This window comes from Eretmochelys imbricata, chromosome 1 (genome assembly GCF_965152235.1).
Source record: "Eretmochelys imbricata isolate rEreImb1 chromosome 1, rEreImb1.hap1, whole genome shotgun sequence".
In the NCBI taxonomy this organism is placed as follows: domain Eukaryota; kingdom Metazoa; phylum Chordata; order Testudines; family Cheloniidae; genus Eretmochelys; species Eretmochelys imbricata.
In genome coordinates this window covers 278,066,502-278,079,794 of record NC_135572.1, presented here as the reverse complement: position 1 = coordinate 278,079,794, position 13,293 = coordinate 278,066,502, and the positions used below count along the sequence as shown (strand labels likewise).

General features: G+C 39.1%; 1 protein-coding gene across 2 annotated transcripts in view; it reads left to right on the top strand.

The window, feature by feature from the left end:
- Window positions 1–13,293, top strand: part of NUDT4 (nudix hydrolase 4) — a 54,308-nt gene that overhangs the window by 12,814 nt on the left and 28,201 nt on the right. For both annotated transcript variants that reach the window (XM_077832383.1, XM_077832375.1), the window contains exon 2: window positions 8,436–8,546. In XM_077832383.1, coding sequence (XP_077688509.1) covers window positions 8,436–8,546 — 111 coding nt within the window. The remainder of the gene's footprint in view (window positions 1–8,435; window positions 8,547–13,293) is intronic.

Below are 13,293 nucleotides of genomic sequence, written 5' to 3'. Positions count from 1 at the left end.
AACAAAAATCTGCGACTAGGGTTTTTGATTTCAAAAGGGCTGACCTTCAAAAATTAAGGAAATTAGGGAAGTGGATTGGACTGAAGAATTTATGGATCTAAAGGCAGAGGCGGCCTGGAATTCAAGTCAAAGTTGCAGACGCTATCAGAAGCCTGTATCCCAAGAAAGGGGAAAAAATTCATAGGCAGGAGTTGTAGACCAAGCTGGATGAGCAAGCATCTCAGGGAGATGATTAAGAAAAAGCAGAAGGCATACAGGGAGTGGAAGATAGGAGGGATCAGCAAGGAAAGCTACCTTATTGAGGTCAGAACATGTAGGGATAAAGTGAGACAGGCTAAAAGTGAAGCAGAGTTGGACCTTGCAAAGGGAATTAAAACCAATAGTAAAAGGTTCTATAGCCATATAAATAAGAAGAAAACAAAGAAGAAGTGGGACCGCTAAACACTGAGGATGGAGTGGAGGTCAAGGATAATCTAGGCATGGCCCAATATCTAAACAGATACTTTGCCTCAATCTTTAATAAGGCTAATGAGGATCCTAGGGATAATGGTAGCATGACAAATGGGAATGAGGATATGAAGGCAGATATTACCATATCTGAGGTAGAAGTGAAACTGGAACAGCTTAATGGGACTAAATCAGGAGGCCCAGATAATCTTCTTCCAAGAATATTAAAGGAATTTGCACATGAAACTGCAAGCCCATTAGCAAGAACTTTTAATGAATCTGTAAACTTAGGGGTTGTACCGTATGACTGGAGAATTGCTAACATAGTTCCTATTTTTAAGAAAGGAGGGAAAAAAGTCATCTGGGTAACTACAGGCCTGTTGGACACCTATAGAATGAAAGGTCTTGGAAAAAATTTTGAAGGAGAAAGTTAAGGACATTGAGGTCAATGATAAATGGGACAAAATACAACATGGTTTTACAAAAGGTAGATCGTGCCAAACCAACCTGATCTCCTTCTTTGAGAAAGTAACAGATTTTTTTTTTTTAGACAAAGGAAATGCAGTGGATCTAATTTACCTAGATTTCAGTAAGGCGTTTGATACAGTGCCACATGGGGAATTATTCGTTAAATTGAAAAAGATGGGAATCAATATGAAAATTGAAAGGTGGATAAGGAATTGGTTAAAAGGGAGACTACAGCGGGTCCTACTGAAAGGTGAACTGTCAGGCTGGAGGGAGGTTAGCAGTGAAGTCCCTCAAGGATCGGTTTTGGGACCAATCTTATTTAATCTTTTCATTACTGACCTCGGCACAAAAAGTGGGAGTGTGCTAATAAAGTTTGTGGATGATACAAAGCTGGGAGGTATTGCCAATTTAGAGAAGGACTGGGATATCATACAGGAGGATCTGGATGACCTTGTAAACTGGAGTAATAGTAATAGGATGAAATTTAATAGTGAAAAGTGTAAGGTCATGCATTTAGGGATTAATAACAAGCATTTTAGTTATAAGCTGGGGACGCATCAATTAGAAGTAACAGAGGAGGAGAAGGACCTTGGAGTATTGGTTAACCATAGGATGACTATGAGCCGCCAATGTGATATGGCTGTGAAAAAGGCTAATGTGGTCTTGGGATGCATCAGACAAGGTATTTCCAGTAGAGATAAGGAGGTTTTAGTACCATTATACAAGGCACTGGTGAGACCTCACCTGGAATACTGTGTGCAGTTCTAGTCTCCCATGTTTAAGATGAATTCAAACTGGAACAGGTACAAAGAATGGCTACTAGGATGATCCGAGGAATGGAAAACTTGTCTTATGAGAGGAGACTCAAGGAGCTTGGCTTGCTTAGCCTAACTAAAAGAAGGTTGAGGGGAGATATGATTGCTCTCTATAAATATATCAGAGGGATAAATACCGGAGAGGGAGAGGAATTATTTAAGCTCAGTACCAATGTGGACACAAGAACAAATGGATATAAACTGGCCATCAGGAAGTTTAGACTTGAAATTAGACAAAGGTTTCTAACCATTAGAGGAGTGAAGTTCTGGAACAGCCTTCCAAGGGAAGCAGTGGGGGCAAAAGATATATCTGGCTTCAAGATTAAACTCGATAAATTTATGGAGGAGGTGGTATGAGGGGATAATAGGATTTTGGCAGTTTGATCTTTAACTATTCATGGTAAATAGGCCCAATGGCCTGTGATAGGATGTTAGATGGGGTGGGATCTGAGTTACTACAGAAAATTCTTTCCTGGGTATCTGGCTAGTGAATCTTGCCCACATGCTCAGGGTTCAGCTGATCGCCATATTTGGGGTCAGGAAGGAATTTTCCTCCAGGGCAGATTGGCAGAGGCCCTGGGGGTTTTTCACCTTCCTCTGCAACATGGGACATGGGTTACTTGCTGGAGGATTCTCTGCACCTCAAAGTCGTTAAACCATGATTTGAGGACTTCAATAGCTCAGACATAGGTTTATTGCAGGAGGGGGTGGGTGAGATTCCTGCATTGTGCAGGAGGTCAGACTAGATCATAATGGTCCCTTCTGACCTTAATGAGTCTGAGACTCCAATGAACGCTAGTTTGATCAGCATGAAGTTGTGTGTAATGGTCATGTTATGTGGAATATCAGCTGTGCTTAGCATTTAATCCTCTTGTAAGGTTTTAACGTTGCTCTTTGAGCATTGTTTAAGTGGATCCTACTCAAGGAAATATACATGCCCTCAGGTTACAAGCGCTAAACTTTCTGAATAGCGCCATGTATGTATGCACCCTGCCTATACACCCATACCAAAGGATATAAGGGGAATCGGCCTTAATACATAAGCATTGAGCAGAATCTTGGTGATGACCATTGCTTAACTCTGTTTTTGTCTGCTAGGAAACTACTCTGGGCTTTCAGTTAAGTAAGTAAGGTCTTCTGCTTTGGGGGCCTTGTTTGGCTGTTTTCTTCAGTCTTTATGGTTGTCCACTTGTTGTGGGTCTGCTTCCTTGTTTGGGGGATGGTGGAGACAGTCTTCAAGCTATGTCCCCCTGCATTAGCACATGCTGATGACATGAATACTCCTGGTGTTTGCTCTGCCTTGGAAATATACAATTCCAAATTCTACTCATGTGCCTGAGCTTCTCCAAATTCATATATGGAGCATGAGCATAGCTCTCAAGAACAATTTGTGGGAGGTGGCAATGCAGGTCTTATTGCCTACATGGAAGGCACTGATCTGGAACAGACCTTGATGTTGAGTCCAGCATCAGCAGTCAAACACTATACAGCCAGAGAAGCCTTGATGTTGGGGGGTCTCAAGGTCCTGTAAAGCAAGTTCCAGTACGTAAGAATATTCTAGAGAATTCTCAGGTACAACTTTCCCATTCCCCAAATATTCTCTTAATGGTTTTAGAAGAGGTAAATGCTGCCATTGAGCATTATGTCAGCATCGCTGTAAAGTCTTCACAGCAACTTTGAGGTGCCTTCAAGTGATGCTGTTCTGACACCATTATCCTTTGGAACCAAGGGAGAAGGGGTAAAAAGTCATGAGTCTCGTGATTCTTTCCAACATAGTAACTGCTTCCACACTGAAAGCTTGGTGTTGGGGAGGAGGCAGGGTTGAGGGACTCATTTAGTGACCAGAATCTAATGCCTTGCTTTTGGATATAATCTTGATAGGCAGTTTTCACTGCTGGATGCGTCTACACCATCAGATTTGGTGATTCAAAATGTCTCTCACATCTGTGGTGGTGATTTTTTTATTGCCTTTCCATATGGCAATTTCTTCCTGTGCTGTCCTCAGGAGAGGGCACTCTTATTTGCCCTTTCCATACATCTTCTATTTAGTTCACAAAGATCAGATTGAAAGACCCAGAGGATTAGTCAACCTCACCCTTAATCATGATGGGGGTCTGATTTTGAGAGAGATCCTAGAAAAAACACTATGCACCTGTATTTGGGTAAAGAGATGTGCCACTTACAGTATTTGTTAGCCCTTGGATTTCAAAATTGAGATACTGTGAGCTCCTTGACCTGATTGGCAATACAGGCTAAGCAGTTTGAGGTCCAGAAAAGCAAAAGATTCCCCAGTGTCACAGAAGAATTGCCTCCAGTTAAATCTTCATTTGAGCTTCTGTAAGGACTCATGCATCTCGGGTGTCCTTATAAAGGTTGTCCATTCTCTGAACAACTAGTAGCTGCATTTAGAAGAGCTGTTGCCATCTTCAGTTTCTGGAGGGTTGTCCCCAAACTTAGTCTTTCCATCTGATTTCAAGTTTCCATGAACTCTTAAAGGTGACTTGCTGAACTTTTGGAATTATCTGTATAATGAATGACAAAGATCTGACTTTTCTTCATTCTTCAATTCAAGCAGTCTTTGAGAGACTTTCTTCAGCTAGATCCTGTATCCCAACTAGAGGTACCAAAGTACAACAGTCTGGTTGCTGACTAGTTCAGCAACTTGGACAGATTCTTCTGTAGAAGTCCAGAAAATGGTGTTAGAAAGCAGAAAACCTTCTATTAAATTTCCTTTCATCTCGACAAGATAAAGGATATGCTTCGCTCCAGTTTTCCATTCATTCCCTTTATTCTGGACTGCCTGCTTTGCTGCAGTCTATTCTCTTCCTGGGCTTGAGTGCACACCTGGCTTCAAATTTCTGTCTTCAGTCTCACTAGTACAGGAATCTTTGATCTCTCCTTGTTAGTGTTGAGACTTTCAAAAGGCATGTGTCTGTCATTTTCAGGAGTTGTCCCTGTCCTGGAACTTGCATGTAGTGCAAACCAAATCAGTGGCACCACTTATCTGCTAAGATGTTTTTTACATTAATTTTTTTTAGTCTTCATTCCTATTAGACTGTCCAAGCTGATGCATACTCCTTTTCCATTCTCCATGCTGATGCATCAGTGTGTTCTATAAAGATAAGATGCTGCTCTGACCTCAAAGCTCTTAGCAAAGCCTCTTTATATTAATCTAACCATACTGTCTTTCTCCCACACACCACTTGAGACCAGGGGAGGAGACTAGGCTGCAATATTAAAGTATAGAGAACATTTTGTAATACATGAAATTTCCAAAGTCTTAGATTTGTAGCACTTGATGCGAGTTGGCTTTCTCCTAGACATTAAGTGGTGAAGACTGACTTCTTGCTTGAGACCAGGGGTATCACTAGGTTGCTTGAGCACATTGACAAGCCCAGGAGGTAAAACTGTCTAGTGTGGGCTGGTACTCTTTCTGGGAGATTCTGTCTTGTGCTTAAAGAAAAAGAAAACTTATGTGACTGTGGCTCTTGTGGTTGCAAAATCTTAAATGCAAATAAAGGCATTCCTGATAGAATAATGGTAAACTAACACACTGATGTCTGCATGAATCTACAGCCTTAAGACAAATATTGTGAATGACTCCATCTCAGTGTTAACTTTAGCATTAACTAATGAAAGCACAGAGGTACCCGGCTGTAGGAGCAGCTTGGTAATCTGCCACTGTTCCTTTCCAGCTCCTACCCCATCTGTTCTAAGGTAGCTTCAACAGTTTCAGTAAGACTTATTCCTGGGGGAATTATGTGCCACTGTGCAATGAATTTTCACAGAATTAAAGTTCTGTGCAGAATTTAATTTTTCCCTGCAGAATTGGTGCCACAGAGCTGTTGGGCACCAGTGGGAACCGCTGGACCCAGCAGAGCCTGGCTCTCTGGCTTGCAAATACAGGACTCTCTCAGGGAGAGGGAGCTGGAGGGTTCTGGGCAGCTGTGGTTTCCAGCATGTCCTGAAGGAAGGAGGTGGCTTTATACAAGCTCAGGACCCAGCATCAGGCTGTTTCACTCTTGCATGCTCTCAAGATCCCTGGGCTCTGGGGAGGAGGGAGTGTGGATGTCTGAACCAGGGGATGCCTCACAGCTTAGGCTCTGGGGGTGGGAGGGGTGTGTCTGAGACCACAGGGGCATAGTTCCCACACACACACGCACATGTGCCCAGGTGGCATTTGTGACACACCCAGACTGAGGCACCCAACAAAAAGCATAAGAGGAACTGGAACTGGGTTGTTGTAGGGGGTTTCTTTAATTCTTTACTCCTGGGGGGAATCTTTTTTTCTTTGTTTGTATTGGTGCAGACATACTTGTTGACATTTTTGGAATAAATTACCAAAATAATTGAAAGTGGTATGATTGTAGTATTCTGACAATTAAAATTCTGCATATTTTATAATAGTGTGCAGACTTCCTCCAGGAGTAAATACTGACCCTTGCTAGGACAGCATTTTAGCCATCTTCTTAAAACACATCTTTTCCCCAGAGCGGCAAATAGGCTACCTGGATTTATACTGATATATTTACACAGCATTACCCCTTGTAATTAGCTTGTAGAGCAGATACTTGAATAGGAGAGCAGTTCCACAATCATTGTTCAGTGGGTCTTCTCACACTCTCCTCCCTGGGTTAAAGACTACTTTGTAATCATCTTGTCTGGGAACCTCGCAGGTAATGCTCTTACATTTAATTAACATAACTGATTTTTTGAAGACTCCCTATGTTTATTCTGTATCTCCTTCCCCATAGTCTCTTATAATAGATTATTGATTTAGTAGGAAGAAATTAGGGGTATAGAGTATGGATCCATATAGGCAACTCCATGAGCCATAGTAATCTCTATTACTAGTAGTTTTAGGTTTTAAACAGCTGTGCTAACAAAAGTAGGTTGTAAAATATGTGGGGTGATCCTGTGGTCAGTGTTCTGGCCTTCTATACAAGAGACTGAGTTCACTTCAGAGGCCCAGTAAGTAGTGGGTTTCCTTCCCTGCTGTGAGAGAGTCCAACTTAGTTCTACTATACCACCAATAACTGGACCATAGGAGATACTGCAGAGTATTATAGTGCTGTAACAACTGTCTCCACAAATTAGGACTTTTGTCTTTGTCAAAGTATTAAAATAGAAGCCAGTTCTGTCTAAAAATCACTTGAGTGATAGTGGGGGAAAATGTCCACCATTGGTGGTAACACTGGTATGTATGTGAAATTAAAACAAGCTCTCTCCCAGCCGCTGCCCCCTTTCCCCCCCGAGAGTACAAAACACCCCATATCCCAGCCTTAGGTTGTTAAATTGTTCTGTTTAACTTTATTGCAATTGGATAGTAATCTGCATATTTTCTAGAATAATATATAATTAAGAACTCCTTACTGATTTATTTTTGTTCTGTAAAATGTCTCTGCGCCCCTCCTCTCCCTGGGCCAATCTCCCAGTAAGGCCAAATGTGGTCATCCAAACATCTAGCATAGCTAAACTGAGCAATATGTAGTGGATCTGAATTTTCAATAGAACATAATTTGGTTTTTTGCACTTATTGGCTTCATTTCTGCAAATAGCTCGCTTATAGTACATGTTTGTATTCCTTTCCATCCTTAAAGGAAAATGTATTTCCCAAGGAGAAAAGTGGTTACATAAGCTATCTTGTGCTAACTTCCAAGAAGCTTCATACTAAACTACTATAGATGACTGCAAATACAGGTAATCTTTTACTAACTCCAGATGCTCTTTCCATCAGAGTTCTGTTTTCATGGTCCTCCTTACCATATTTGACTTTTATATAAAACTATCCAATGTAACCTTTAACTTCACTACATTCTTGGATAAATGGTAAAATAAGTATTTTAAACTGCAGTGGCTGGCTAATTAATGGTGAGAACTGCACAATGCTAAAATTCTATTGTGGCAACAGTTATACAAGAAAGCTCCTTGGGCGAGAAGCCATCTTTATCCTCTTTGTACACTGCGTAGCACAGTGGAATCCCACTCTGACTTGGGGTCCTAGGCACTATGATACTAGTTTTATTAAAGGTCTGTTATACCTTTCTGCCCAAAATGTCCTTTCCAATTTTAATGCAAAATAGATGGCTAAACATGAAGACAAAACACATTTTAAATAGGTTTTTCCTAATTTACTAATAATGGATTAGTACATTTTGAAAACATTTTTATAATTAACTTGTTTTTGATTCTTGCTTTTTGTATTTCTCTAACTTGAACAACAAGTTCCAGTGAAGTTGCATCATTAAATCATGCAAAGTAAATATTGTAAAAATTGCAGGGAAATATCTAGTTTAAACTTTATATTTTTGACAATTCTACTTGTTTGGACTTTTTACAAAAGCCTTGTTATCAGCTGTCTAGAAAGGTGTCCCTCTAAATCAACTTGATATATTTCATTGTACAACGGTCAGGAAAGTTCTCACCAATATGATGTAAGAAAATGCCCTATTTAAACAAGTGCAGGGAGGTGAATATACAACTGAGGACCTTGACTCTTAACCTTCATTAATCTCAAGATTTTTAATAAGAGTTAGTACTTCACATGTAAATCTAGGTGCAAGTTATTTTTGATTTACGTTTTTGAAAGCTGTAATCCATCTGGCATGAACAAGTACACTGTAGGAAAATGGTCAGTAGCCTTCAGACTCTCCAATCAGATTATTTTCAAATGACTGCTTAAATGTGTGTATTTTGACCTTTCAGGTGCTGTTAGTGAGTAGTAGTCGGTACCCAGATCAGTGGATTGTACCAGGTGGAGGAATGGAGCCAGAGGAGGAACCAGGAGGTGCTGCAGTCCGAGAGGTTTATGAAGAGGTAAACCTAGATTTAACAATCCCACTCATATTCAGATAGGGATCCTTTTTTTAAAAGGAACTTCAGCGACTTTTCACAGTTTAATTTGCCAAAATTCAAATGATCCACAAACTCCAAAGAATTTATAGCTTATCCTATTTCATAGACTTAATTTGGATTCAAAATGAGATGAGTCATAAAATAAATGATCAGAATATGTTGCTCTGGAAATAGGTTATAGTCAATATTTAGATTAGATGTTATAGTAAATTCTTAAAGAATGTGACATGCAAAGAGTAAAAGGGGGAGTTCCTTTTTTTTCCTGAAGAGTTATAAAGAAGCCTGCAAGGTGGTGGTGGGAAAAAACCCTTTCTGATTATTTTTACCTTGATTTCAGATTTTTCAGTCTTACCTGTAAGACATTATGGACTACTAGAGGACTAGTAGGTCTCTTAAATCAAGTAACGAGACCTGAGTAGTTGGAAGGAAAGGGATTCTTAGTGTGTTCCTCAGTTTAAAATAATCTGACTCAAACTCCTGACAAAGTATTGAGAAAATATTTTAATAGTTAACCTCTGCCTCTTCATTTGAGGGCTAAGTTTCTGTTTTAATACTACAAGAAAATCTAATCTTTTGGCATCATGTAATGTTTGTATACTTGTGTGAGAACACTATATAGGCAGTAGCTTAGTACCTAAAATTTTTGTAAAAGGTTCTGGCAGTGAATATTTTGTTGACGTGCACAGCTGCTAAAAACGTTGCACCACAACATTTCTTCAAGATCATATATAGTAAGTTAAACAATTTACAAGTGGCATGTGGTGAACACCAATCGTGGTAATTCTTAAAGAAGAGACTTGATATTTCAATGGTAAAAATAGTGCTTCTGGCCATTATCCATCAATAAAGCAAGACAGGAACAACCCACATTTTTCTTCTAAAGCCAGCTTTAGATGTCTAAGTTTTGATGAACAAACAGTTCCTTTCAGTAGCTTGACACTTAAAGCAAATGAGGATTTTCTTTAAGTAAACTGCTACTCAAGTTTTAAATATTGTTCTTAGGCAAACTAGTTAAAAATACTATCTAAACACAGTTACAGGCTTCATCTGTATCTTTAGTCTGCAGAAATACTTCAAGAATATCATACTTAATTTTTGATAGCTACTTCACAACTAGATTTGCATTGCTAGTTTCTAGCTAAAATAAAGTACATCAATGATCAACTGCAGTAAAGTGAAATGTGTATAATTAAACTTAAAGTGAAAGTGTCATGAACTAATAAATCTCATGACTGGAATATTGGTATAGAGGGTTATAACTTCAGGAAGGACAGTCAGGTTAAAAAGAAGGTATTGCGTTGTACATAAAAAAAATATGCATTTGTTCTGACCTCCAGAAGGAGGTGACCAGTGAAGTCCCTGGTTGACCATGAAAGGGAAAAATACAGGGATGACGTCCTGGTAAGGGATTTCTGTAGATCCTCAAATCAGGAGGAAATGGAGGAGAGATTTCTAGAACAAATAATAACATATCCAAAACACAAGGTAATATATCTTACTGAGGAGGAAGGGGGGCAGTTCACAATTCTAAACTGTTCCAAGCTCTCTGTAGACTCACCAAAACATCTCTCCATTGGCTAAACTAGTTTGTTTTTATGCTTTTTTTCGACTATGGTAGCTAGCTTTATTTTAAATGAATACTGAGATTCTAGAGAACAAGTTTGAGAGGTACTGGTAACTGTATTGCTGCATATTCATTTTCCTAACCCTTGCTGCATGTATCTCGTGAACAGAAGTAGAAACTAGCTGGCTTCTTTAGTAAGCTTTCTGCCTATGTGTGAAAGACTGCAGTCTGCACTGGCATTCTTTCAACCTTTTATTTAAAATCATAAAAGCCACAGATTTAAAATATTTAGGTATTGTAAGCAAATGTTTAATCTGGGCTTCAATTAAATTAATTTACATTTTAAATCACACTCTTATTCCAGGTTTAATTATTGCTTTTTTATAGCATAAAACAAGCCTTAAAGGATGGCTTCATCTGCTGACAAAAGCAAGTAACAATCTTTAAGATCCCTTGACACCTTGAGTTTTCTATTGTAGTTTGCGTTTAGAGGAAAGAAACTTTGTATGTCCTTGTACAGATATCTATATAATGAGGCATCTGAGTATACTTAAAAAGGAATGCAAAACCTCTTAAACAGCACTTTAAAAAAAATCTGGGTTAAGGAAGAGGCCTTGGCAAGCCACTCCAGTAATTAAGGGTTTCACTTAAAGGATGAAGCCCTTGATTAATAAAGTATGGACGATGGAAATAAAACAGGCTGTGATTGCAAAAGGGAAGGGTCTCCAAAAGTAGTGAAGGATTGGCCAGCTGAAAGGACCAGGCCCTGTCTCTCAGCAAACTTAAATAAGAGTACCTGAAACAAAGTGAGTCTTGGCATTGTAGAAGATTGAATATAAGGATAGAGATCTATAATTATATTAATCTCTATTAGCTGTAAGCACCTGACTCCTCCCCATCTTCTCCTCCTCCCCCCCCCCCCCCCATATGACCTTCTGCAGAAATTTAACATATTGGTAGTCCCATGTCTGAGAGAACTTTCATAGGGGGATTAATTTAGACTAGGAAACTCACTCCAGCAATTATTAAATACATGGAAAATAATGAAACACAAGTGGTAGAGGGATACATAAGTGCCTACAAAAACTTTTCCTAAAAAGTGTTCTGCAGTATGTATGATATCTACTGACTGCAATTCTTCATTATTTGCAGCAATTGTGTTCCCTGCAGGAGAAACTCATTGGATTTTACTTTATATGAGCATGCAAAAAAGTGCAAGAATAGTGTCATATCAAAGTAATTTACTGCTTGGTTATTCAGTGTCTTTGGAATATAAATCTGGCAAAGCTTGGATGCCATCTTAATTTCAGCTCACAAAATCAAACTTCAAAGCTTGTAACTGTGTTATAAAATATACAGGAGTTCGCTTCACTAAACTAGATAACTACAGCATGTGTTTTGCTCCACCTAGAGGAAGCAGGAGGTAAGACGGTTAGCATTGTTGCCTGACACTGCAATATATGTATAAATCAGCTGATGGCTTATGACTCCTAGGCCTGAAGGATTACAGGCTAAAACTGAATTTATCTTCCAATTTAGATGCATGTTAAAAGCTACCAATATTTGGGAATGCATAAAATCTGATAAAGCAATGTCTTTCCTGCATCAGGTATTTCAAAGCCTGACAGTGACTTGACAGTCCTATCCTGCATAGGAGTAACAAGCTAACACTATTTGACTCCCAAAACCTGAATAAAGGCTCTAACTTGCTATTGCAACTGTAGAAACAAATTCTGTTCACATGCAGGAATAACTGCTTTTTAAATAGTTTACAGCACAGCTGTTTTTTTTACAACCAAGACTTTGCCACCAATATGCATATGGTGGCAAAAAGAAAACTATATATTGGGCAGCAGTAAAGTGGCTGAAGGGTTGTGATTCAACTGATGGATTAGAGTAGGAGTTCACACTCCAGAAGTGTAGTTCTTACCTTGCCTCCTAGGACAAAGCATAAACTACTTTGATCCTCCCTAACATTTAAATCTTACCTTCATATGCTTGAAACAAAGTGTGGGGGGTGGCAATTTAAGGAAAAGGTCATGTAAACAAAATCAAGTTCTCATGTTCCAGGGCATGAAAATATGTGCTTATTTTCATACTTCAAGCAATGCTGTGACTTGGACAAGCAAAGAACTATTTATTCTACAAGGAAAACCACAAACAATTCATCTTAATTCTCACCTTTTCTGTTGTAACTAGTAGACAGCTTCCAACAAAAACTACACTTCTCTTTAGGCAAACTAGAAGAGCCCTGGAGATGGACTATAACCAAAAAAAAAAAAAAAAAATCAGGTGGTTTCTGACTGCTTATCCTACTTAATCCAGTCCTGGTTAGTTGCTCAAATAGAAGCTCTCTTAAGAGTGGGTTTTACTAGAACCTTCTAGTGTATATTCCTGGCCTTTCCTCAAAATTAGAACGAGGAAATGCTCTTTAATTCAGTTCTTCAAAGAAGCTACCTATAGCTACTTAACACAACCTATTAAACCACTATTTGCATAGTAGCTTGACACTTGTTGTTCAGTGGAAATCAAGAAATCAAATAGAATGCCACCTAATGTTTATCTTGAGAGAAACCTGTTCACTTATCTTCAGGAGCATATTGTCTGTTTAGGATTTAATAGAAGCTTACCCAATAAGCATAAAGGTATTCAATATTGATCAGTCCAACTTGTAGTATTGCTTATGCAGAACATCCTTAACTGAAGCCTGGTGCTGGATGCCAGTGATATATTACAAAGTATCACTGACTGAGCCCTTTAGATGAATCATTTCCCCTTTCTCTTAATGTTGAAGAGTTGCCATAAAATTGTCCTAAGTAACATGTCAACAGCTTTTGTGCTGACATGCTTGTTCCCAGCTCTGATTTATCTTGGTTGATCCAGAAAAGAAAGCCAAAATGAATTAATGAGTTTGAGTTGGGTATCAGTCTGTTGGCTCACTAACTAGTTGACTGGTCTCAGTTTCTTCAGCAGTTGATGCATATAGATCAGGTAACCTTGTCAGGAGGGAATTTATGATCTTTCATAGCAGAGATGCTCAAGCCTTCTCTACTCAAGGTTTGCTGGCATAGTTATGTCTGGGGGGGAGAGGGAGGGGTGTATCAAACCCCTAATGAAAGTCCTAGTATAAAAGCAGCATATCAG